Source organism: Hippocampus zosterae, chromosome 12 (genome assembly GCF_025434085.1).
Source record: "Hippocampus zosterae strain Florida chromosome 12, ASM2543408v3, whole genome shotgun sequence".
Lineage (NCBI taxonomy): Eukaryota > Metazoa > Chordata > Actinopteri > Syngnathiformes > Syngnathidae > Hippocampus > Hippocampus zosterae.
In genome coordinates, this window is record NC_067462.1 from 2,871,181 (window position 1) to 2,898,519 (window position 27,339).

At 45.1% G+C, this 27,339-nt stretch overlaps 1 protein-coding gene across 1 annotated transcript; it reads left to right on the plus strand.

The window, feature by feature from the left end:
* Positions 1-679: 679 nt before the first annotated feature.
* On the plus strand, positions 680-26,089 carry xpo4 (exportin 4). The gene is made up of 24 exons (XM_052082348.1): positions 680-794; positions 1,721-1,826; positions 2,309-2,450; positions 3,127-3,265; positions 3,362-3,478; positions 4,300-4,452; positions 10,147-10,260; positions 15,157-15,314; positions 18,223-18,397; positions 18,635-18,811; positions 18,896-19,038; positions 19,471-19,616; positions 20,087-20,264; positions 20,434-20,593; positions 20,796-20,965; positions 21,050-21,224; positions 22,705-22,911; positions 22,989-23,075; positions 23,161-23,341; positions 23,826-23,947; positions 24,042-24,172; positions 24,325-24,442; positions 24,523-24,615; positions 24,995-26,089. Exons 1-24 carry the CDS (start codon positions 729-731, stop codon positions 25,190-25,192), a joined length of 3,456 nt encoding a protein of 1,151 aa, XP_051938308.1. The 5' UTR covers positions 680-728; the 3' UTR covers positions 25,193-26,089.
* Positions 26,090-27,339: the final 1,250 nt, after the last annotated feature.

Below are 27,339 nucleotides of genomic sequence, written 5' to 3' on the forward strand. Positions count from 1 at the left end.
TTTATTTTCACCATGGCACATTGTTATGAAATGGCTGACAATTATGAATTTGTGATTTCTTCATAGTGCAATTTTCAAAATTGTTGCTTCAAGATATGTTTTTAAAATAAAATACTTTTACATTTCTTTTTAAAATCGTTTTTACGAATAGCTCCTCTTTTAGGATACTAATTAGTTGCTGGTATGACATTTTGGGACACTTAAAAACTATTTGGTGTTCTATGACAATTTTTAAGAACAGCTTGACTTTTGGGACCGTTTTTTAATGATGGTTGGTATTTGAGTTTTTTTTCCACAATGGTTTGTGAGGACATATGTCATCATATTTGGTGTTTTGGACATTTTTTAAAATAGTTTGTGTTTTGGACAGGAAGAATTAATGATATTTCACGAATAGTGTTTTGAAAAGTACAAGAACAAATTTTAATGACTGTTCGTTTAGTATTTGTTAAAAATTTTCAGTATTTGTTTGGGGGGGAAATTGAATTTGGACACGCTTTTAATCATAATTGTGATTTTTTTAACACTTAAAAGATGGTCTTTCGGGAAGTTTTATAATTATGGCTTGTGTTTTGAGGCAGTGTATTTTGTTTAAATATTTGCATTTATATTTTATTTGTCTATGTTTATTATTGGGGTTTTAAGTAAACTCAACACATTCATCCTTGTGTTTTTGATACACCCACAATGCCTTGCGCGGGTGCGTCATCTTCAAGGGCCCCGCATCCATGATGGCGGCGCTCGGTGCGGCAGAAGTTATTACACAGCTGGAAAGCGCTGCCAAAGTTTTAATGGTGAGACGTAATAAGCCTTTTCGGGGGCGACTTGACTCTGTGTAAACCCGAACGCGATGAAGCGAGGCGAGTATTGCTGGGGTTCGCCATTGCCGATTTTTCATGGCCAGACTTTGTACCTGAGCGGCAACGGCGGCGGTGCGTGGCCAAGCTGCCGCCGACGCCGCTTCTACTTCTTCTCCTCCTTCTCCTCTCTTTTCCCCCACGGATATTAACCTCGCTTCTCCAGCCGAGTAAGGTCCTTTAATTCCCTGGTTACGCGAGCAGAGGTTCCCTTTAGTTTCCTGGAACTTCTCTGTCTTCCATGGGCATGAAGCATCCCAAAGCTAAACTGTGTTATCCCCAGCATATTCCACAAGTTATATTCACAAGCTCTGCCGACAGACGAAAAACAAGTAGCCCCTTTAATTAGCAACACAGACCCACCAAACACAGTCGTGTAACTTGCCCCCACCCCTAGAAAACTAACTATTTAGCAACGCTAAGTCAAATCGGTTAGACAGCCCCAGACTCTTGGTGTTACCCCCTCAGCTAACCATTTTTATTCAAGAGAAGTTCTATTGTCGTCTTATTACCAGAGGAGGACATTCCATTAGTTCTGAGAAACGGTCTATCAATCCGTCACTGACAGAAGCGCGTTTTACTGATGAAAGGTGAGAAATTTTGAGAAGAAGACACTGACGGGGGTGGGTTTTCATCCGTCACTGGAATCATCACTCACCGGTTCATTACGAACAGGCCGCCTCATTCTGTCACTGACACCGGGGGTTGCTTCGAGCATCTTCATTGACTATAGAGTGATCCTATGTTGAGGGAGGATTGTGAACGTGGTGCCATTTTTCTTTGTTTCATTTTAGTTTTCTTCTCCTGTTCCAATTATCTTCTGACTTTTTTTCTTGTGATTTAAATGTGGTTTTGTTTTTCAGGCACCGCCTTCCATGGTGAGCACAGAGCAGCGCCAGCACGCCGAGCACGTCTTCCTCTCCTTCAGGAAGTCCAAGTCGCCCTTCGCCATTTGTAAACACATCTTAGGTGGGTGCTTACACACGGTCCACTTCATACTAACGGCTCATGAAAAAGTATTTAAAAGGTTGTAGGACAAGAGGTTGTACTTTTTCAAGATGAGTTCCATTTTTTGTTAGACTAAGAGAAAAGACTTTATTCTTCTATTAAAAAAAGGAATATAAAAATTCATTTTTAAAAAAGGTAAGTAATTTTTAGGAATGAATAAAAGTCAAATTTTGTCGAAAAATATAATTTTAAAGAAAATTCTTTACATTAAATTTTTGATATTTGAATAATATTTTTCAAATTGAAGAGTATTTTTTAAAAGATCAAGAAAGTTGCATTTTTTTCCATTTTGTTCCATTTTTTTGTAGCATTCCTAGAAAAGTAACAATCCTTTTTTTTCTTCACCCATCTGTATTTTTCCTGATATTTTTACAATAGCGCACACTTTGATGAGGATGTCGCCAATGTGTGATGGGAAGAGTGCACTGCTGCTTATGTTTCAGAGAGCAGCAAGGTGGACTACGTGCTGTTCCAGGCCGCCACCGCCATCATGGAGGCGGTGGTGAGGGAATGGATCCTGTTGGAGAAGAGCAGCATCGAATCCCTCCGAGCCTTCCTGCTCACATACGTGCTGCACAGACCCAAGTCAGTACACGCTGGAAATTGAGGTGCCGTGGTGTGGTGCTGAGGTGTTTTAAAGCTGTTTAAAGTCAAAGTGTTTAAGGTGGAAATCCAGGTGGCAATGAAGGCAAAGATGTGATTTTACAATGGAAATGAAGCTAGAAAGGTGTCGCGGGAGCATTCGTGAATTCGCTTATTGGGATTTTAATTATTCTTTGTAAAAAACGGCCTATTTATGGTTTGTGTGCTCAGGCTAAAGCAATAAAAGTGTTGCTTTGGTGCCAAACAACTCTGTTGAAGTGAATTGAGGCACTTCAGTCCGACCAAAGTAGCGTTTCGCCTTCAACTTGTGGCATCTTGTCAGTTGAGGTGCTTGTTTTTGACAAAAATATTGCTTTTCTTCCACCTTGTGGCATCTACAAGCAATTACAAAACTCACAAATTTTCACTCTGCATGGCAGTGCTCAGGTATTTAAGGTGGAAATACAAGTGGGGAGGCGTTTTTCTTTTTTCTTCTTTTCTACCGGTAGGTGCATTTAAAGATGGAGTGCCACGTTTAAGGTAAATGCACTGTACGTGGCATGGAGTCTTTTACGGTGGAAATATGAAAGCAGAGAAGTGTTCAGGCGAATGGGCGTATTTCAGGTAGAAATGAAAGTGCAGGGAGAAAAAAAAAGTGTGATCATTTATGTCATTTCAGCTTGCAAAAGTATGTGCGCGAGCAGATGTTGCTGGCTGTGGCCGTCATTGTCAAGCGTGGCACTCTCGATAAAACCGTGAGCTGCAAAAGTATCTTCCTGGAGGTGGGACAGCTCATCGGCAGCGGGAACCCCAATGTGGTAAAAACACTCGCACCTCCAGATGCAGTGCACAGAAGCCGGTGGCCAGTAGGTGGCGTGGCGGCGCAACATGAGCGTTTGACTGTGCTGCTGCAGCAAACGCTGGCGTGTTCCATCCTGACGGCGCTGCTCAGCGAGTTCTCCAGCTCCAGCAAGACCAGCAGCATCGGGCTGAGCATGGAGTTCCACGGAAGCTGCAAACGCCTCTTTCAGGTGCGTGCTTTGCCCTCATTCAAAATGAGAAATGCACCTTTATTTGCAGAGCAACGTAAAAGAATCAGCCGCAGCAGGAACAAATTTTGCTGCACAGCGATCACACATATTACTTAACAAACAAAATTGTAATACTAATAAATGTATGTAAAAAAAATTGAGAATTTGGGGGGGGGGGTTTATTTCCTGGTATTTTATATTATAACAAGAAAATATAATCCACAGTTGTTATCGATCAATAATTGCTATTTTTTAATCTGGAAACCAACAAATAACCATGTTCTTTGTGATTGGTTCGCAAAGAAAAATATATCATTTAAATAATTTAGCTGATTTTTAAAACAACTATTTAATTTAAAACATTTTTTTTACATTTAAAAAAATTCTTGCAGGTTATTTTCTTTTATTTTTACTACAATTAAATAAAACAAATTCACTAAAGACAGATTTGAATTTTAAACTCCATTTTAATAATTAAAAAAGTATTTTGCATTGTTTGTTATATTAAAATGAACTGCATAAAAAAGATCTAAACATACTGCTCTATATTTTGATGTAAAATATATACTCTTTCAAAAAGGCAGCTGTAATTTGGGAAAAGCTAGAAAAAAACTGTTGGAAATACTATAAAACATATTGTCGTATATTTTATTAGTTTTGATCAATTCTGTATAAATATTTTTTATAAAAAGTCATTCAAATATATTTGTTTGTTTTTTTTGGGGGGGGTGCGACCCCAAAATGTTTCTATTTTTTACCGCATACGTGCGATTGTCCAATAGAGATGACTGCATGGTAATTGTAGCTCTGGCATGTTTCAGGAGGACGGTCTTCGTCAGATCTTCGCAATGACCATGGAGGTCCTGCAGGAGTTCAGCCGGCGCGAGAACATCAGCGCTCAGATGTCGTGCGTCTTTCAGCGCTACCTGGCCTTGGCCAATCAGGTGCTCAGTTGGAACTTCTTGCCGCCCAATCATATCCTTTCCTTCACATTGCTCGTTTCGTAAAGTCATCGCTTGGGCCAGGGTCGTCGAGTTAGGCAAATGATCGGGATGGGACTCGTGTCAAGGTGGTCTTCACGTCCGTGCGGGTGGCCAAAAATCCACAAGACCATATCGTGGTCTGAAATATCATTGTCATAATCCATCTGGAGAAAAAAATAATAATATTTTTCTCTTAATTTTGATTAAACATGAATAACAAAAAAAACTTAAAAACAACTAAATACATTTTCATTATCTTTTGATTAAAAAAAAATTCTCAAACTATCCACAATACACGACATGATCTACTCACCTCAAGAAGGGAAAACTATTTGGAAACATTGCTTTTCTGTACTTTATGCTGCGTGTGTGTGTAGGGGGGTATGCCTGTATGTGTGTGTGTGCGTGTGTGTGTGCGCGTGGCCAGTAATGTATACATGTAGGTGACTTTGTAGTGCATCTCTATCATGCACTACTATCATGTGTTGTCTGTGCAGCTGGCCTCATGTTGAGAGCACAAATCCTAAATCCTAACCAGCCTGGCATCTGAGGGGGATCTGGATCACTTTCAAAGAAGTGTCCGTCTGTGCGTGTGTGTGTGTGTGTGTGGGGGGGGGGGGGTCCTAACACCATGCCCCCCTTTTTCCAGGCTCCCCTTGTTATGTGTGGCACACATTTGACAAACTTTGACAGTCTACAGTCATGTTTTTTTATGCAACAGTTGAAACATATTTTAGTGACTGGTACTCAATAATCTTCATAGTTAAGAAAAAAAAGTCCCCAGCACATATCTGTACCCCCCCTGTAGTTACTGCAGTGGAATCAATTGGTATCGCTGGATAGTCTGAAGTCCCACAAAAATCATCATTCGAGAAGTGACACACAAAAAATAAATGTACATGTCATGATTGTGTGGTCGCTTTTCTGATCAGTTCTTCACGATAACCGCCAACTTGTACAATAGAAACAAACAGAAGGACTAGGAATTAGGGCTCGATGTGGTTAAGCGGCCACTATTAGCTCTTTAAAAATGGTAAAAAATTGGATAAGGCTCGGATGATTTAAAAAAAAGAAAGGTCATTAACGTCTACTGTATATATTTTTTTCAAGGAAATGCAAAGGAAGTATCGGAAAGGGCCTCAAAAATTCCATATCAGTCAGGACCTGCGAGAAAACTTTGAGATCCTTTAGTTACTTTTGTTGGAAGTGAACATCCCTTGTATAAAAACCGAAGACAATGATGAGTGTTGCCGCCTGTATGTCTCTGAGCGTCCCGGGAGGGGGGCTTCCGCGCGTACTTCCCGACAGCCGCCGACTATCAAACAGCAGTACATGGTCCTCTTCAATCAGGGCGGGCGAGGCGAATGATCGGGGGTAGTGGGGGCTCTTCAAGGGGGCCGCATGTCCGTCCACGCTCCCTTCAGCTCAAGAGGGTGTCGTGTGTCCCCCCCACGCGTTTGCGCCACAACTTGTCACTCACCGTCAGCCTTGACTCGGGGCTCCTAATAAGGCAGTCAGGTGACAGATTGGGCCGCCGCCCCGTCTCTGCGCCACGCGGCCCCGCGTATTTGCTGTCTGTCGGCCCGCCATCTGCTTTGTAGCAGACGGTCGCAGGAATGTGAGCTTCTTTGGTATTAAAGCGTGACGCTCCCACTTTGGACCCTCTCAGACTGACCTGCTTTTAAAGACAATTTTTTTTTTTTTGCTTCAATTCAATAGACAGTGGACTGCTCCTTCTGGTGCGGGCACCTTTGGCACCTGGCAACAGTATTTTATAGACCGAGGATAGGCAACTAATTACAACCAAAGTTTTTACGTTTTTTTTTTTGCCATTCAGGTGCCAACCGGTGAATATGCAGGGGTCAACTTAATTTTAAGTTGTAATATCACCATTCACCACCAGATGGCACGTCTTAAGTTGTGTCTACACTAGATCTGAGATTGACCGATAGTACAACTGGAGTAAGCTTAATCCTTTTTTTTTGGCCAATTTTGAAAGACATGCACGGCAAACATAGTACCTCAATAATATAAAAAATTTGAGTAAGATCTCGTATCTCTAGCTGGTACTATAATTTACAGTTTTCTCCAAGAAAAGAGTCCTCGACACGCTCAGACCGATATATAATGCTCACTCTCTCACTCACCTTGCCACTTATTCTAATAATCGCCACCTTCCACAGTGGACGTGAAGAAATGAAGAAACAATCCACAGTCACACCCAAAAATAACTAAATAAAATAATCTGAATCTGAATAGGTTGAGCGCCGTTAGTACGATAATTCTCGCGCTCCTGTCAAGACAATGTGCTCCCGCCCCTGCGGACAGCTGTATGATTGGAGACAAAGCTTCAGGGGAGCCGACGACAACGGGAGACGGGTGCCGGATTGTTATTTCACATGGCGGGATTTAGGGGTGGGATGCGTCCCTTAAACCCCAGCACGCGCCTTAGCATAGCGCCGCGCGACGGCGAGGCGGCCGCCGGGATCAAGCGTAATGAATAGAGGATACAGAAGAAGCTCGCTAATCCGTTAGCCGCACACGGGCAGCAAGGCCGTGCGGAGATTAGCCGGCTAATCTGTTTGTTGGCTATTTGCAGAGGCAATGAGGACACAATGAAGAAGTCCAGCTGCTCGCCGTTTAGCTCCTTTTCATATTTGACTCGTATAGAGTGTCTCAGGGCCGTTAGCACTTTGCTAAATGTTAGCGGTTGTTTGTTTGGGGGCTCTCGTCGCCATGGTTACATGACTACAAGGGTAGGAAACTGTCAAGAAAGAAACCTTTTCACATATTTGTACGAATGCACCTGGAACAATCTAAATTAACACCATGATGAGAAATAATCCACCCCTCCACCCCCCAAAAACATGTTTTCTCATGACAGCAACTGGATTAGACATCATGCACTCACCTCTGCATGTGCATGAAGTAGAGTTTGCTGTGCTGCTAATGCAGTTGGGTCTAAGTGTGTGTGTGTGTGCGTATGTGTGTGTGTGAGTGAGGCGGCACTGCAGCTATTAGGAGCCTGTGGGCTTGAAACGGCAGCAGGTGATGCCTTTTAAAAAGCCAGCAAATCGCCGCCACATGTCCTCATCACTCCCCCTCGCGCAAGTTCGTCATCCAGCAAACATGTGCGCGTCACACGCACACACACTCCATTCTGTGTGTCCTTTAAGAAGGGAGAATTATGTGGTAGCTTCATTGAAAGTCCTGCTTATCCTTCCAACACGCGCACACATACACACACACACACACACGCATGCATGCACAAGGAATGTGTTTGGGCCTACGTCCACACGCAAGGGAGTTATATTTAAAAAAAGTATATTTTCCCAACTGTGGAATTTCCCCAAAAATGTAAGTCCACGGGGAAACAAATTTGCAGTCTGTCAAGTGTGTATCAAAGCAACAGGTGGCGTAAGGCGAGTCAGAAGATGAAAGTATTTTTTGCAAATAAGTGGGGAATGAATGGAAGTGACAGGGATGTCCCGACGAGCATTGTTGAACAAAAGCCCAACACACCACGGAATTTTCCCCCTTGTGCTGTCTACAAAGTACCGAGCCAAGACGGACTATCACTTTAGCTGTGTGTGACTTTGACAAAGCAACACAGCAACTCGATATTCAGAAAAATGACCGAGGTGATATGTAAAATACACAGATTTGCATCTCGCCTATGTTACGGCTCTGATCGTACCTCTAAAACCAGAAAATTGCTGGGTCAACTTGACAGAGAATTCCATATTAGTGCCATTAACAACAAAATAAATAGCAACTTGTAAAGAAAAAATGTTATACAACTTTCACTGGTAGAACGGAAGGAGGTCTCCCAACTCCATTATGGATCTTTTAATACCTTTGGAGGTAGAAATTTGCGGCCTTAATCCCATGTTTCAATTCACAAAAAAAGTAAATTGCCAACTGTTTCCGGCAAAGGCGGTGTCCCACCTCTGTTACACCTTTAATACTACCCCCCCACCCCCAAAGCTTGTGAGACCTTTAGGTCAACTTTGCCCCACCCTCCATTTGGGTCTTTGTTGATCATGCTAAACAACATCACAGAAAAAAGCTAGCTTTGAAAGAAAATGTCCCACCTTTCTTAAAGCTAACAAAAGCCGGGAAACACTGGGTTGATTTTGTTCCCCCATTTTGTGTTCGTGCTGTTTCTCTGCGCAAAGCCTTTACAAGCACATTTATGCAGTTTTCACGCTACTCCCGAAGCCGTAAAATTGCTGGGTCGACTTAGCTTCCCCGTTCCTCATCAGTTCTGTCATACCGAACCGCATCACAGGTCTGGTTTTCAGAGGCATTGTCGAAGGTGGAGGTGTTCCACCTCCATTGCGGCTCTAACGCTATCCCCAAAGCTGGAAAAATTGTGGAGTTGACTTTATTTAACGTGATGTTGTACCTATCGTCCCTGAGCTCTCCCGAGGCCTTATTGAGCCCCTGTTGCCACTGCGCTACCTCCCGAGGGACCAAAACAAATAGCATTCTTGCGTCTTCTTCTGGACCGGTGCTTCTTTCCATTGCACCCATTCCGCCCCCGCTTGCCAAAGTTCACGGCGAGGTCCTCCGCCTCCACCGTGGCTATTTTTACACCCCCCCCCCCACCCCCCGTTCTCTGCGTTTGACAGGTGCCAACTTGTGGCCCCAAAGTGCAGTGCGGCGCGGGGCGTGGGCGGCGGCTGGAATGCGCCCGGCGACCCGGCCGCCCTCTGCCGCCCGCCGCTCGGCTTTGATGACGCATTCCTCCGCTCGCTAGTTTGTCAAGCGATGCGCGCGGAATCCCGACATGGTCGGCGGCTGACAAAACGGGCTTGGGAATACTCACCGACACTTAGATTGACAGGAGATAGACACTGGATTGTTTTTTGAAGCAAGTGTGGATTTCATCTTTGCTTCAAAAATGTTAATATTCTTGCTATTATTATTAATAGCAAGTATATAATAGCATAATTATTAACCATATTAACAGTTAATATGGTTGATGTTCAAATAGTGACTTTATGAGATGTTCTTTTTGTATTAAAATACATATTAATTTTTTTAAGGATTGGCATTGTGGCCCTGTCATGTAAAAAAAAAAATAATGAAGTAATATGTAAGTTTTGTATTTAAATGATATACAAAATTGACGGTCAGTCTTCTATCTGCTTATATGTTAGTGTTAGGTTCACTACTATTTTACCGTACAATATTTTAAAAGATTGGTATTGATTTTATATTTTATTTTTATTATTATTATATATTATCTTATTTTGTATTCATTCATCCCTGCTCAAACTTCAGTCAGAACAGATGAATGTACACAAGGGTGGCCAAAAATAATCCACGGATTCCACTGTTGCTGAATATTTTCTTCCGTTCCCTGTTTTCATTGAGAAATCTGCTTAAGAACCTCCGACTATTGGCAAAAGGGGGAAAAAAAAAAAGAGTACCAGCAGAAATGCTCGGGTGTTAAGAAGGAAGCAGGGTGCGAGCAGATTGGCTGAGGAGTGAGGGGGGGGGGGCGGAGGGGGGTAGTGGTCATATTCCAGTATTGAAGGAGTCTGGAGGCTGATCTTTTCTGCACATTTGCGCCGGTGCCGGTCTCCCGAGTAGCCACAGGAGGGGTCGGGTGGAGTTTAAAGCGGGAAGTGTTCACGCCACACTATGCTGCTGTTGGCCTTAACGGGCGGCGAGTCACTGGGGCGCCACTACATTGCCATGTTCGAGGCGGCGCAGAACGTCACGCTCAAGCCCACCGAGACCTGGAGGGAGGCGCTGCTGGACACCAGAGTCATGGATCTCTTCTTCACGGTGAGTACATCACTTCCTCCTCCTCATCCTCTTCCTCGTTTTCATTATAATCTCTGCCGCTGCCCAACCGAATGTTTTGCACGCGCTTCCTCTTGCAAGTCAATGACAAGGTGTCTCTTGAGTTATGACCCACGTTTGAAATTTGATGCCAGCTGTGCTAACATAGCGTTAAGCCTAAATGGGTTGAGATAGAAGTGGGAAGCGTGGTGTTCCACCATTCAAGCAAAGTTATCTATTTAGGGCTATTCTAGTCATGTCAGCTACTCTTGTCATCATTGTTTACTGCCTAGATGGGCTGTGGTAGAGTTAGAATGCCCTGGAGTTATCTGTTACGATATTTAGGGGTGGTTGTTTTTAACTCCTGTCATCAGAAGACAAGTTCATTCATACCCAACTTGTTTGCTGCCTAAACAGGTTGTGGTAGAAATTAAGAACCAGGTTGGTTGGACTGACTCAGGCCCAAAGATGTTATCGCCTGTACAGACTGCGGTAGGAATTCGTTGTGGTTCTATTATTCAGCGGGCTTGGTTTTCAACATGATTGTGAATCTTTTGAAATTTGATTGAGCTGATCATTCATCACAACCGGTCGGATTGATTCGGACCTGACTACATTGCCGCCTAAACGGGCTGCAGTCGAAATTGCAGTATTGTCAGTCAAGTGAAATGAGATTGATTTGTTGTTGTTTCGAACCAGTTTGAGTGAACTAATTCAGGACCCCACTAATTTGCTGCCTAAACAGGCTGCGGCAGAGGCCGGACAACTCCCGTTTGCTTTTTAGGACTCAAAACGTCTCTTGCTGCTTTTTGTTTCCTAGGTTTGTCTTATTTCTGAAGGCGACATCTATAAAGAACCTTGAAAAGACAAGTAATCCCACTGCTTGGTCAGACCCGAAAATAAGCGAGCTAACACGCTACGCTGCTAATCAAGCCAAATTCCTGAAGGTCCAGAATGCTATCAATGCTAACTTGTGCTAACTTGTTTCGGGTTTCTTCCTCATCTGCCGCTCTGGTATTTCTAGTAGCTCCAATGTTTGTTGTTGTCGATGCCCTCAGCTGTCCCGATGCGTGTGCGCGTTCGGTCCGAGGGTCGTGTCGGCCCCCAGGAGAATATGTCAACGTTGGCGTGTTTGGCTTCTCCCTGTTGTGTGTTTCTTTAATTTAATGGACTCTGCTGTTGTCTCGCGTACACACGGGCAGCAGGTGTGTGTGCGCGCTTGCGTGTTTTGGGGGTTGTTAAGAAACACAAAACACACTACTGGGGCCCTAATTCAGGTTGAGATTATTAAAAATAAGTGACTCTCCCAAGCGTACCCCCTTGGCGATGCTTGCCGCTTGCGGTTCTGTCATTTCACTCCAGAAAATGGATGGATGGATGTCCCTGAGCTGTTGTTTGTGTGCACACTCGACAATCAATTATGACTGCATCGTTATATTTGACCGTTCCCATGGCGGCACAGTCTCAAGAAAGTGAGTGTCACCAGCATCTAGTCTTTAGTTCAAGACTGTCATATGACTGCCACATCAAATTTGGCTTGCAATTTGAGCGCAAACATTTTGGAGTTCAGACTCCCTGGAATTGGACAAATTGACACAAAAACGACAGGCTTCCTGTCTTTTCTTGCATGGCTTCTTGTCATAACCGACTGAAAGCAAAATGGCCGACTTCTTGTCTTTGCTGGTACGGCCTCTTTGTTTGAGATTTTTGCATGTCTACGCATTCTGGACGAGCCGACCAAAATTCATGCTGCTCAGTGAAACTGACTCGCAGGGGCTGAATTTTCAAACGCACCCAATTTCACGTTCTCACTCTCAGAAATGCATCTTAAAAACATCTGCTTGCAAGCAAAACGGTTCCCTTTGTCTTTTCAGGCTAGTGTCTTGGCATTTTTTGTGGATCGACTCATTACAGCCATGCCTCCAAAATGTCATGTTGTTGCTCGCTGGAACCGGCTGCGGGCTCTGCTGAGTGATTGGCTCTAATTGCAATTACTCGGGCCTTTCCCCTAATGCAGACCTACAGTGCATATAAAAGCCTTCGTCCGCATACTGGCACATCTTCCAAGGTCAAGCCAAAAGTGTGTCAGTCAGCATGTGTTGCGATGGAAAGACAATAGGCTGCGAGCAAAGTGTTGATGCGAGACAAATGATGGGAAAGATGAGCCTCAGGGGAAACACACACACACACACACACACACCAGCCAGGCTTTGTCTCTTTCTATAAATAGCATCCTCATCTCCACTCTCTCCTCCCTGACTACCAGCCTCCGTTTTGTTATCCCCGTCGTAAAAGCCGTCCTCGTGTTTCGTAGCCTCAAATGTTTTTTTTTGATATCATACACCCGCAAACCCCCAAAAGAGCCTCAGAATCTTTTGAAAAGTCTGCCCTGAAGCCAGTTTCACTTGGCAACACGGAAATTACCCGCAATGCCCATCATGGGTGGACCCACGAAAAAGTCTCAGGAAGCCGTGCCTGAATAGATGTCAAAGTCCACCGTTTTGCTGCGAAGCTGACGTGCAATTTTAATGGTAATTACAAACCCTGTTCCAATGAAGTTAGGATGTTTTAAACGACAAAAACAGAATACAATGATTTGCGACTGATATTTTCTGGGTCCTACAGTCTAAGAATGCAGCATTAACGCCAATTAATTACCTTGACGACGAAGCAAACAGCCCCTCCAGGGTTTTATGGTTCATTGATTAATTAGTGTGCATTAATATCATAGTTGGCTTCCTCGTGAAGGTATCTGCCTCTTTCGCGCACATGTACACACGTATACACGCTAACAATAGTCAGACACGAGCGGTATGGCACACATCATTCGCTAGCGCAGCTGCCTCGTACCCACCCTCCCTCCCGCCTCCCTCCAGCCTCCCACCAGCCGATGACTTCACATCGTGGAAGCATCCGCGGTAGGAGTGTTGCGCTATAGCTGCTACGCCGTGTTAGCATCTTAGCTGCAAAAAAGGGGAACGCGGGAAGTTGGAGCCCATGCGCCGGCCGGAATGGACTTTAGTGCCGGGGAGGTGGCGGAGGTCCAGATGTGCGCTGCGTAGCGTCAGTGGAAACACATGTTGCTGAGGTGGCCGCGATCGAGGTCTCATCGGGATGTTTTTCCACTCTGAGTTTGATTGAGCCTGCCTGTGGGGCTTTTCAAGACCTCAGTGGCTGTGTTTGTGTCTGGGTGAGAGAGTGAGAGCGGGGTTAAGCGCCTAAAGTCATCCGAGGGTGAGGCAGGAAGTTTTACGCTTGTGCTTGAGCATGCGCTTGGACTGAAAACTCACATTTTGTGCCATTCACTGCATTTATTTTCCAATGCCTGCTGGCTGTGTTGAATGAATACAGGTTGTGTTTTGCCAGATTCATTTTTCAAAGAAATCTGGCCTGTGTTCATTTAGCCTAAAAGGGGCAACTTGTCGCAAGAGGCCACATTTGTTTCTAATTCATAACAGGCAGCTATATTTCACACCTATTAGTGCCGAAAAGGAGTTCCTGAATTTAGCCTAAAATTGAACAAGAAATGACACATTTGTTCTTAGCAGCAAAAAATAAAAAAGATACCATTGAAATGGCGATATTCCCATTTCAAAGCATGCAGCAATAAGACTCACTGTTGACATGATAAACCTGTTAAGATAAGATAAGATATCCTTTATTCGTCCCACACTGGGGAAATTTACAGCCTCCAGCAGCAAGAATATTGTTGCTATTGTTGTTGGATAATAAAAATAACAATCATAATAATAATTAAATTATGTGAAGTAAAATTGTAAATAGTACTGCGATTTATCCATTGTGTTCATATTGTATTTAATTGAAAGATGTTTGTTGTTTTTTTTTCTCTTTCTCCTTTCTTCTTTCTACATACATTCTTGCTGCTGGAGGCTGTAAATTTCCCCAGTGTGGGACGAATAAAGGATATCTTATCTTATCTTATCTTAATGAGGTTCATGTAAAAAAAGATGAGGGTCTCAATGCATGCCCATGATCTCTGAAGTCCCCGCTCTGTCTTAAAAACGTGCCGCGTGACTGAAAGAAGTGTTTTGTCGTTGACGTTAGATAACGGTGTTACACTTAGAAAGGAATACTTCCAGTACTGCACTTCGCTTCTGACAGATATTTCCCCCATCATGTACATTTTGTGTCATGTTGGCTGTGTCATATAAACATGATTGAATTTTGCCATAGAATTGGCAAAGCCACTCAAAAAAAAAAAAAGAAAAACTCCTTGCAAGTAAAATGCTACGAGCAACTAGGAAGTCCTTTTGATAACCCCTGCCCCCCCCCCAACCCCTTCATTACAAACATGTGGCAATGTTTCACGGCATTTAGTTTTGAAAATATTTAAAATGAACCTAAAATACTCTATAAAATTGACATTTTGTTCCTCACCATTAAAAAAAAAAAGCCATTTCCCCTATTCAAAGCATGCAGCATCATGCCTCACTACTAAAACGATACTGTATCGCTATTGGTATTTGACGTCGGTGTGTTTCATGGCCGAGACCGTCTTTGGTCAAATCTGCTAAACTGATTCAATTCAGGATTAATGCTTCCAGTCAAAGCATGCAGGAACGTACCGTACTACAGAAATGAGGGAGTATCATAAGCCAGTGTGCTTCTGTCCTGGGATAAAAAAGACGTTTCTCTGTGTGTGTGTGTTGGCGGTTTAGACATTTAAGGATGAGAACTGCCACTTTTTACTTCTAGACTAGTTGTGCTTGGACTGGAAACTGGCTGACTTTTGACAGCCCTTAACCCTGAATGGACCTTTTGTGCCAGTCACGTCTGTTATTTTCCACTAATATTTGAATGAATATCATTTGCCATATTCATGAAAAAAAATGCTTACATTAGCATAAGTGTGTTCCTTCGATTATTATTCTTGTCCAGGTCCACAGGAAGATCCGCGAGGACTCGGACATGGCCCAGGACTCTCTGCAGTGTCTGGCCCAGTTGGCCTCCATGCACGGACCCGTCTTCCCGGACGAGAGCGCCCAGATCTCCTACCTGGCCCACCTGGTAGAGGGCCTGCTCAGCATGATCAACGGGTCAGTAGCAAGATCACTGTTGTGATAAAAAACCGAACAAAATCATTCCTCTATTATTTGAGCCGCCTATCGTCGCAAGGGTCGATCGCGGGTGCGCTCGCGCCTAACCCGGCTGTGTTTGAGCAGTAGGTGGCGTACACCCTGAATCGGTGGCTAGCCAATGGCAGGGCACACACAGACAAACGGACAGTCACATTCACAATCGCGCCTCGGGACCATTTAGAATGATGAATTAACCTGCTTTGCATGTTTTTGGAATGCGGGAGGAAAGCGGAGTACCCGGAGAAAACTCACGTAGGCACTGGGGAGAACATGCAAACTCCACACAGGAAAGCCGCAGCCCAGTATCAAATCAAAACCATGACCTCTGCACTCACTGTAAGGCAGACGTGCAAACTAACAGGAAGTACACTTTATATTTGCCAAATGAACAAAAACAAACTACAATTATAGTGAAAACTAGTTTTCATCTTTGTAAATGAATTCAAGACGTGACCCTTTACCGTCGATTTTCAGCATCTTTATATCGGTATTGCGGCACGACCGTTAGCCGGATGAAGGAAGGTCCAACAGCCTCCCGGTAGTCGCGATCCCCCTCACTGACGTTGGCGCCTTGGCGACAAGCCGGTCCCGAGTTGATGTGTTTGTGTTGTTTCCCCAACTTATGTCACTGAACTGAAATGCGACGCGGTGGAACAAGGGCTCTCCTTTTGTGCTTCATATAGGAAACGATACTACGCCCTACGACCGGGTTGAAGTTTCTTTTTAGTTCCGTCCATCCCGTGACTCGCAGTAAAACCAAGTTGGGCAAGTGGCTTGTCATGTTATGTGTGGAATACTTTTCTCAACAGGAATTCAAGTTGTTGGCAAACAGGGGATGGAAAGCGAGACCAACTTGGCTTTATTTAAGACCTTAGCGTTGTGATGCAGCTAAGTTTAGAAGCAGCGGCCATCCTGTGCCGCACTTATTGCTCTTCAAAGTCTGGACTGTTACACTGTACCTGTGTTTGATTTGTGGATTGTGAAGATAAAGCAGCTTGGAGGATGAAGGAATTAAAAAAAAATAATTATAATAATTATTTTGTTGTGTACTACAGAATACTTACATTCATTCATCTTCCGAGCCGCTTGATCCTCACTAGGGTCGCGGGGGGTGCTGGAGCCTATCTCAGCTGTCTTCGGGCAGTAGGCGGGGGACACCCTGAATCGGTTGCCAGCCAATCGCAGGGCACACAGAGACTAACAACCATTCGCATTCACACCTAGGGACAATTTAGAGTGTTCAATCAGCCTGCAATGCATATTTTTGGAATGTGGGAGGAAACCGGAGTACCCGGAGAAAACCCACGCAGGCCCGGGGAGAACATGCAAACTCCACACAGGGAGGCCGGAGCTGGAATCGAACCCGGTACCTCTGCACTGTGAAGCCCACGTGCTAACCACTGGACTACCGGGCCGCCCAGAATACTTACATGCTTTTTTTAAAATACAGTTACACACACCTCAATGTTAATTGCTAAAAAAAAAAAAAAAAATTTTTTAATTGCATAATAAAAGCGCAGCTAAAAATGCCGTTTTGCCCGTCTACTGAAATGATGCGTGCGTGCTGTGTTGTGTCTTTAGAGCTCGTAAGATTCCCATCTACCGTAAATTCAAAGCGGTCTCCCTCTGCTGTGTAAATTGCTGACGTAGAGTTGAACCACTTTCATCCCCCTTCCACTTCCGCGCTCGCTCGCGTGGCCATCTGTAATCACACACCTTTTTTTTTTTTTTCCAATTGCCTCATCGGAAAACCACGCGTAGCGTAGCTGGACGGACGATCGGCTTTTTCCCCCCCCCCCCCACGCCATGTGTGACCGGAATGTTGCTTCTTAGTGGAGCAGGAAAGTCTAAATTGTTATGGGGCGTCGGGGAGGTTCCTTATAGTGTTTAGTGCGGTTCAGAGAATCTTTGATGTTTCACACGTCTGCTGTTCATTAGAAGTACAAGAAAATATAGAAGAGAGACTGATAAAAAAAAAGTTCACTTTTTGTGTTTTAAATGTGGATCTTAATTTACTCAATAGCAGCATTTTTTTGTTTTTTTTTCTATTTTTCCATTTTTATTTGTAATATTTTGCTCAGAGGAGTAACCTTTTTCTTTTTTCCTTTTTTTTAAGATGACATTTTTTTTTTAATGGTGGTTTCCACTGTGCAGGCTGAGGCGAAACAAGGGTCAACTTTCCATTTGAGCCCAAAATGTCCACAAAAATTGCTTTTCATACTTCATCTTGAAGATAACACGGACCTGCGGCGATTTTCCACAGCTGCGTGGTGGTCCCAGTTTCACGCGGTTTCCCCCCAGCGGCGTCATTTGAAAAAAAAAAAAAAAAGAGGAGGGGGGGGCAATCACACGCCAATCCACTGCATTGTGTTGACTCACAGCTTATTTATAGTCTTAATCGGCCATTTTAAGGCGGCCTGGCAAGTTTCCATGCGCCTTTTAGTCAAGGTGACGGGGGGGGGGGGGACAAAGCTTAGCGTTGTGTAGCAGCGAGTGGCTAAAAACGGGACTTCTAGCAAGTAGTAATTGTATTCATGGTCAGTATTAAAAATGTAAAAAAAAAGGAAGTTAAACCCCTCAGACGTGCCAAAACTAAAAAAAAAAAAAAAAAAAAAAGCCAGGGCCTTCAGGACCAGTAGTGCAAATAAATCCGATTATTTCCACCCACTTATTTTGGGCCACCTTTTGACCCAACAGCATCAGAATTTTTTTTTTAATTTTAATCCCAATTTTCAATTGGCAATGCCCATTTATATACACAGTGGTGGGAATTTAAAGCCAATTTTTTTTTAATGTAATTTTATTCAGCTTTTAATAATATCATGTCTTACAGTACGTTTTTGGGGGCTATTTCTTTCTTTTCCAGCATCGAGATTGAAGATTCGGAGGCGGTGGGCATCTCAAACATCGTTTTCAACCTGATCACCATGTTCCCCAGGAGCGTGTTGACGGCGCTGCCCAGCGAGCTCTTCACTTCCTTTATCAACTGCCTCACGTTGCTCACCTGCTCCTTTGGACGCAGCGCCGCCCTGGAGGAAGTGGTGAGGAACTGCTTGGTTTTGAAAAAAAATACAGACAGTTTCGCCCAGCAACATCAAATTTTGGCCGACGTGTGTATCGTGAGTGGGCCGGCAAAAAAAAGAAACAAAGTCTTACTGTTTTTTTTTTTTCAATGTGGCTATTTTAGCCACAACACTCAAAAGCACTTATAAACGCAGCCCCCCCCCACCCAGGTTACAGCTTCACCAAACATCTTGTAAATGGACTTGTCTTTGCAGCTGGACAAGGACGACATGGTGTACATGGAGGCCTATGACAGGCTGTTGGAGTCGTGGCTGACGCTGGTGCAGGACGAGGAGCACTTCCCCCGTGGCTGCTTTGTCCAGCCCGCTGTGCAGGTCTTCAACGCGTACATCCAGTGTCACCTGGCCGCGCCCGACGGCACCCGCAACCTGGTCAGATTCTATCCCGCGGTCTTGAATAACCTGATAAGCGTCCCCGCCGTCCTTACCGCCTCTACTCTGCTCCTCTTTCCTCAGTCAATAAACGGTGTGTCGTCCCACGACGAGGAGGAGATCAATGAGCTGCAAGAAGATGACAGAGAGCTATTCTCGGACCAGCTGTCCAGCATTGGGACACTGGGACGGGTGGCTTCGGACCACTGCATCCCCCTCCTCACCAGGTAAAAGCATTTAGGGGCATCTTTGCACAGGTAATGACGAAGCTGAAGGCATAATTGGTCGTTACCTGAGCGACTGTGATGTCATTTGCAGTTGACCGAAAGTGGCAAAATGGCCGCCGCCTGAGATGACTGAAAACAGATAGCCGTTGCTGCTTAACTCGGATTCCACAAATGAAATATTAATCCGAATGGCGTGTTTAGACTTGCATAGATCATATTCTTGTAAAGACAATTTTCAGGTTGACTTTGCCATTAATGTACAGTAGCTCCAAGCAATCTTTGGGGAATTGTGGCTCATGAGCGAGCTTAAACTTGCAGAGAGTCTGGTGCCCCTTCTTACCCACTTTGTTGGTGCTGCTCGTCTTTCTCTTTCCTACTTTAAACTAAAAAAAAAAAAGTGTTCAAGTTGAGTGTGGCCTTTGTTGATCGCAGCCTCCTGGAGGACCGGGTGACTCGACTCCACGGTCAGCTCCAGAGGACACAGCAACACCTGATGTCTTCATCTGACCTGACGTCAGTGGACCGCAAAGTACTGGACGACCTCTATGAAGACATCCACTGGCTCATCCTGGTCTCAGGTCAGCGAGAACCCCCCCGACATAAGCTTCGTATTTCCAATAATAATAGTCATCATCAGTCATCTTCCGAGCCGCTTGATCCTCACTAGGGTCGCGGGGGGTGCTGGAGCCTATCCCAGCTGTCTCTGGGCAGTAGGCGGGGGACACCCTGAATCGGTTGCCAGCCAATCGCAGGGCACACATAGACGAACAACCATCCGCGCTCACACTCACACCTAGGGACAATTTAGAGCGTTCAATCAGCCTGCCACGCATATTTTTAGAATGTGGGAGGAAACCGGAGCACCCGGAGAAAACCCACGCAGGCCCGGGGAGAACATGCAAACTCCACACAGGGAGGCCGGAGCTGGAATCGAACCCGGTACCTCTGCACTGTGAAGCCGACGTGCTAACCACTGGACTACCGGGTCGCCCATTCGAATAATAATAATAAATTATTATTATTTTTTTGCATTCCCTGCGGCTTTCAGGGTACCTCCTGGCGGACGACCCCCAGGGCGAGACGCCGCTCATCCCCTCCGAAGTGATGGAGTTCTCCGTCAAGCGATCGACGGAAGTGGACATGAACACCACGTTGCAGATCCTGGGCTCGCCGGGGGAGAGGGCCTCGTCCATCCTGGGCTCCGACCGCACCGACCCGGTCATCAGGTTGTCCGACCGAAAGCCTTCTCTTTTATGTTCTTCGGAATCAGAATGGCTTTGTCTCGGGGTGCAATGGAATTAAACAAACGCAACCAGTCCAAGAGACAAAAATAAGACCTTCAACGATTCTTTTCTATGCAGTCAACTTGATATGCGTGTTTGTTGTGCGTGTAAGGTTGCTGTCGGCCGTGCTGAGGACGTCCGAGGTGGAATCCAGGGCCAGCAGAGCCAGTTTGACGCAGCTGTTGAGTCCTCAGATGGGCAAAGACATTGTTTGGTTCCTGAGACGCTGGGCCAAGACCTACCTGCTCATGGACGAGAAGCTCTATCAGCAGGTGACTCAACCAACCGACCACCCGCTGCGTGCACCTCTGCGTAGACTCTATGTACACACTCTGAAGGTCGGGGCATTGGGGGATAGTTTGGGGCTGCTTTGCTCCATCAGGAATCAGGTGACATTGTGAATCCAAATAATGGCATCCTTGGAATATTTTTCAAACTTGTGGATTCATTTCACCTTTTTTTTTTTTTTTTCAGGTCAGCGTCGCCTTCAGCACGGCGTTTGGTTCTGACACGGAGGGCGCCCGCTGGATCGTGGCCTACCTGCTGGAGAAAGTCATCAACAACCTGTCGGTGTGGAGCTCAGAGGCCGAGCTGGCCAACGACACGGTGGAACTGCTGGTGACGCTGGTGGAGCGGCGGGAGAGGTGAGGCCGGGCCAGGCGACCAGGTCGCCGAGCGGGGGGGGGGAGTCTTGTAAATACACCCCCCACCCTCCGATGTCCACGCAGGGCCAACATGGTGGTGCAATGCGAGAGCTGGTGGAATCTGGCCAAGCAGTTCGCCGGCCGCAGTCCACCGCTGCACTTGTTGTCCACCTCGGTGCAGAGGACCCTCATGAAGGCTCTGGTGCTGGGGGGCTTCGCCCAAATGGACGCGGACACCAAGCAGCAGTACTGGGCTGAGGTAACGCACTCAAAACGAGCGGACAGTAAATGCAACCTTTTTCCTAGCCCATCTGCTTTCGGGCAGGAACGCAGACAAACAACTATTCACACTCACGGACAATTTCATGCATTCAATTAACCAATTAATCAATTAGTTAATTAATTCGATTAAATGCATGTTGTTGGAAAGTGGGAGGAAACCGCAGCACCCGGAGAAAACCCACGCGGGCACGGGAAGAACACGCAAAGCCGACACGGGAACGTCAGGGCCCGCAATCGTACGACGAATCTTTGCACTGTCACGCCGACATGCTAATTAGTCGACCGCCACGCCTCTCTCATATTGTGAACGTCTTTTTTTATTTCCATATTTGGAAAAAAAAACATTTTGCAAATTTTTATTAACTCATTCGGTACCAGCCAATTCTGGACCAAGTCTGAAAAGACGTTTAAAAACGTCTTTGGGAGTGAATGAGTTAAGTGCACGAGTATTATTATTGCATTTGTCATTTTTGTTTTGATAAACGTTTTTTCCAAATATTTTAGTTTTTATTTTGAAGTCATCGCTAAAATCGACAACTTTTAATACCCGCACAGCCACACACACACGCCTCCATCATGAGTAGCCTCATGTTACGCTCATGTCGCATTGCTTGACCTTCTTCTACCTATTGATAGTTGACCCCCCCCCCCCAAAAGACGTTGGAATTGCGTTTATCTCTTGTTCCCGGGAGGCTTACTTAAATCAGCCAATGAGTGAGCACGCTGCGCACTGTCAGCAACTTTGAGCATCAAAAGCGGCCCGTCCCGTCCGGCCCGGCAGACTTGACGGATGATGCGCTCCAAAATGGCCCCGCAGGGAGGAGAACTTGATCCGCGTCATCATCTCGGAGGTCTTTTGTCCTCATCGGCTGACGGTAGAAAAAAAAAAGGGTGGGGTGGTTGGGGGCGCAAAGCTACGTGTAATTAAAGGGGGCAGCTGTCGGTCGTCTCGGTTGCCACGGAAGATGGATGGGTCTGATGTGTCTCGACAGCGACGGCGACCTTTTTTAAATCAAATCTTTAAAAAAGGTAATTGTGCTTTTGTGGGGGGGGGGGGGTGCGGTTTTCCAAGCGAGATATCAATTGTGTATTTTTTTGACCTGCAACTGCAGTATTTTGATGTTCATGAATGTTTAATTTTATTTATTTTTTTTACATTTGACTACTATTTTTATTTTTCATCTTTTATATTTTTATTTTTGTGTTGTTTGTATGTTTAGCATTCATAAGAAATTTAATTATTTAGTTTAAAATGAATTTTTGCATTGTAATATTCCAATGTCCATTTTTTGTTTTGTCATGTTTTTTTTTTAATCCATAATTTGTTCAACGTAATTTTCATCGTAATTTGTCATTTTAAAATTGATACAGAAGAAAAGTTGGTTGGTCGTTTTAATTTTTTTAAACCTTTAATAATTCATTTTTGATTAGCATTTGCTCCTCCCCACTGTATTCAGGTGCTGCACCCGCTGCAGCAGCGCTTCCTCAACCTGATCAACCAGGAGAACTTTGCTCAGATCAGCCAGGAGGAGGCGGTCAAGCGGGAGATCGTGGCCACGCTGGAGGCGCTGTGCGGCATCGCCGAGGCCACGCAGATCGACAACGTGGCCTCGCTCTTCTCCTTCCTCATGGACTTCCTGTCCAGCTGCATCGGACTCATGGAGGTCAGGGCGGACGCCGCCGGCGGGATCCTCCGCGGATGTTCGCTCCGTCTCATTTATCGCACGCGTGTTCGTCTCAGGTGTACAGCAACACGCCCGAGACCATCAACCTCATCATTGAGGTTTTTGTGGAGGTGGCTCACAAGCAGATCTGCTACCTGGGAGAGGTCGGTAGCCGCGCCGCGCTTGCGTGACGGAGACCCAACACGCCGCCTGGAAAATGAGCCGGAGTCGCTCCTCGCGTGTGTGCAGAACAAGTCGATGAAGCTGTACGAGGCCTGCCTGACGCTGCTGCAGGTTTACTCCAAGAACAACCAGAGCAGGAAGCGAAGCGACGCGGCGGCCGAGGAGGACCAGTACCAAGACCTGCTGCTCATCATGGAGCTGCTCACCAACCTGCTGTCCAAAGAGTTCATCGACTTTAGCGACACGGGTGCGGCCACTCTTTCTGTTGTGTTCAAACGAGTGCAGTGATATTGTTATGCAAGAGGGGGGGGGGGACCAATTGATGTACCGGTAGTTATTTTTTGATTGTTGTTGGGAGTATGCATCACTTTGCGCACATTTTGTCCATTTTTAAAAGAACATTTTTTTAATATAATTTCTTGAGGAAGTGCGTTGTCCTATGTGGGCCCCCCCGAGTAGCGCTGATGAAAAATGGTGGCCCCCTCCAGCATTGAAGTTGGCCATCCCGGTCTCTCCTTGAGTTTTAAATGCATGTCTCTTGTCACATTCTTTAATGCGAAAGTCTTGTTTTGAAGAGGGTTGCGCGTCTACATGTGCCTCGGTGTCTGTGATTTTAATGTCACGTTGCTACGGGAGTCGTCTTTTTCCATCTTGAAACGAGTTGTGCGTGAATAGTTGCCTTTATTCTCTGCTTTCAAACATTAAAGACATCTGCCGCGTCTGTCTTCCAGATGAGGTGTTCCGCAGCCAAGACCAGGGCACGCCGGCGTCCAGTCGTCCGGTGTCTGCCGCAGACGTGGTCCTGTACGGCGTCAACATCGTTCTTCCTCTTATGTCGCAGGACCTGCTGAAGGTTAGATTCATGTTTTTTGGGGGGGGGGGTTTGTTTTGTGGGTGAGTGGTCACTGATTTGTAATGAAACGTTTGCTTTTTCCCGTTCTCCGCAGTTCCCGTCTTTGTGCAACCAGTACTACAAGCTCATCACCTTCATCTGCGAGATCTTCCCCGAGAAGATCCCGCTGCTGCCCGAGGATCTCTTCAAGAGCCTCATGTTCTCGCTGGAACTCGGGATGACCTCGTATCCTCGTCACGCGCCAGGACATCAGTCACTACGGCAAAAAAGACCGTCGTGACAGATGCAAATAGAAATAAATCGCATGTAATCGAAGTAAACATTGGCGGTGGGGTGGTAGAAATCGTCAAGTGGACATCCTTAACGACAATGCTTAGTATGGGCTCGGAGATCAGTCAGCTGTGCTTGGAAGCTCTGTCGCCATTGGCCGAGCAGTGCGCCAAAAACCGGGAGAAGGACACGCCCCTTTTCTTGGCCACGCGACACTTCCTCAAGGTATACTCGCTCAGTCTCTCACACACACACCCACACACCATCTGCCCGTGCTCCTTGTTAACGTGCGGCGTGTGTTGCAGCTTGTGTTTGACATGTTGGTGCTGCAGAAACACAACACGGAGATGACGGTGGCGGCGGGAGAAGCGCTTTACACGCTCGTCTGTTTGCACCAGGTCAGATGACACGATATTAAGTATTGGGACATTATTGACATTGTGATACCATTATAATCTTGTCAAAAATATTGTGTGCAGTCTTGTTGATCGAGTATTGCGATACTAATATCATTGTTATAACGTAAAGTATTGTTGTAACGTTTGCCCAGGTATCACGCTCGTGTTGATATTGTAATACTATCATCACTGGCAAATTTTTGTGATAGTCCATATCATTATTATCATGATACTAATGATACAGGCAGCCAAGTATCGAGATACTAATGATATCATTGTTAAATTATTGTAATAATGCTGACATTGAGAGAGCGACACACACACACAGACACACTCAAGTGTGGTCCAGTGACATGAGGTTGTGATGTCCTTGCTGCAGGCGGAGTACTCGGATCTGGTGGAGTCACTGCTGTCATCCCAACGGGACGCGGTCATCTACGGCCGCCTGGTGGCCGCCTTCAACACTCTGACGGCCAGTAGCACGCCGCCGGCCATGGAGCGCAAGCAGAAGATGGCCTTCCTCAAGAGTCTCGACGACTTTGTGGCCAACGTGGGTGGCCTGCTCTGCGTCAAGTAACCACAGCGGACAAACGCACGCGCGGCATGCCTTTTTAGGCCAGGCCACGCCCTCAATAAACTATGGGTACATGGGAAGGACGTTCTCCATGGCAACCCGCTGAACTGCAGTGCAGACAGACAGACAGGCTGGCTGGGAAGCTACGCCCAACGCCCAGGCAAAGCTCCTGGAGTACACACACACCTAATACAGTGTTATTGGAGAGTGGCAAAGATTTTTAATATCATTTTGTGTGAAATTTTTTGAATGCCTTTGAACTTATTGGAGGACCATTGTTTACAGAATGTGCACACATGCACTCATGAACGCATTGCGCACGCACGCGTACACACGCACACACTTGTAGTACACTGACAGTATTTACACGCATGCATATACACACACACACACATGTGTGTATGTATGTATGTGTGTATGTGTACACACATACATGTATATGCTATACACACTGCTCCAAATCTCTCGAGTGCCTTGTGTGTAGAAAGGAATATGTGTGCGTGTGGGTGCGCCTCGCATCATGTGTTGCCATGACAACAAAGGCTGCCCAATTTCATTCAGGTGCGTTGGTTTTGTTGAGCACCTCGAATGCAAAAGCATGCGCATGCTGGCGTCCGCCTGCAGGCCTTGTCATTTTTGTTCTGTTTGAGGAACCTCACGACATACCGTGACTGAAACGTTTTAATACGTCAGCAGGCGGATGGTGAACTTTTATGCTTGAATTCACATCAAGAAATAAACAAGGTTGGCCAAATGAAACGTTCAAGGGCTGGGTCGGAGGTAGTATTTTTCTATAGCGACGCATCCGTGAAAAGAAGCACAGAAGCCCTGCCTGTGTGTGTTGACCGCATTTAGCAGTGTACATAAAGTTGTATTGTAATAAATCTTCTGATGTCTTTATTCATGTGCACGTTCGATTGTCACCTTCCTAAAAGTAAAGGCCCAATTGAGTTGTTAACAAATACCGAATCAAACACTGGTTATATTTATTCATTTAATTGCAATGGTAGAATTCAATGATCTGTTTTGCTAAGGATGTAGCCGATTTTTGCGGAGATGGCCAACATCCGGAGTCAATACATGAATAAAAATTGCCTCTCTAAAGAGTCAGCCCGTAATCACATTTTATTTTCACTTGCCTCTACACACACGGGGAAATGTATATCTAAAACATCTGAATAAAAAGTGCAAAAAGGAAATAATACTTGAATATTAAAACGAAAAGGTTGTATGTATATAGAGGGAGAAGAACCAATTACAGAACAATCTGGTTTTAGAAAGCTGTTACGACTTCTTTTCAACATCGTTACCCGCGTAACAACTTTGTGTAGGAATTTTATGATTTCCCATTCTGCATGAACTCATCAAAGGTACCCCAACGGTTGGCAGTTGTTGAGTGATGTCATCACCCCTCGACTCACAACGACTGATGGGATTTTCGGCTCTTTTCAGTGGTCCGGTTCATTTGAATCGAATCGTAAGCCGTTTTTAGCCGAAAAAACGACCATGTGAAGGCGTTTTTTGACGAAAAAAAACGACCATGTATAGGAAGGCGTTTTTTGACGAAAAAAAAACCGACCATGTATAGTAAGGCATTTTTAGTTGAAAAAAAAGACCATGTATAGTAAGGCGTTTTTAGCCGGAAAAAAAACGATCATGTATAGTAAGGCGTTTTCAGATGAAAAAACGACCATGTATAGTAAGGCGTTTTTAGACGAAAAAAACGACCATGTATAGTAAGGCGTTTTTACACACAAAAAAACGTCCATGTATAGTAAGGCGTTTTTAGCCGGAAAAAAAACGACCATGTATAGTAAGGCGTTTTTAGCCGAAAAAACCGACCATGTATAGTAAGGCGTTTTTAGATGAAAAAACGACCATGTATAGTAAGGCGTTTTTACACACAAAAAAACGACCATGTATAGTAAGGCGTTTTTAGACGAAAAAAACGACCATGTATAGTAAGGCGTTTTTAGATGAAAAAACGACCATGTATAGTAAGGCGTTTTTAGACGAAAAAAACGACCATGTATAGTAAGGCGTTTTTACACACAAAAAAACGTCCATGTATAGTAAGGCGTTTTTAGCCGGAAAAAAAAACGACCATGTATAGTAAGGCGTTTTTAGCCGAAAAAACCGACCATGTATAG

What these genes read in the sequence shown, in the direction of transcription:
- xpo4 (XM_052082348.1), top strand. Translation starts at nt 729, where the DNA reads ATGATGGCGGCGCTCGGTGCGGCAGAAGTTATTACACAGCTGGAAAGC. An exon ending in CTGGCTCATCCTGGTCTCAG is followed by an intron (nt 19,617 to 20,086) that starts GTCAGCGAGAAC and finishes TGCGGCTTTCAG; the next exon opens with GGTACCTCCTGGCGGACGAC. An exon ending in ACGAGAAGCTCTATCAGCAG is followed by an intron (nt 20,594 to 20,795) that starts GTGACTCAACCA and finishes TTTTTTTTTCAG; the next exon opens with GTCAGCGTCGCCTTCAGCAC.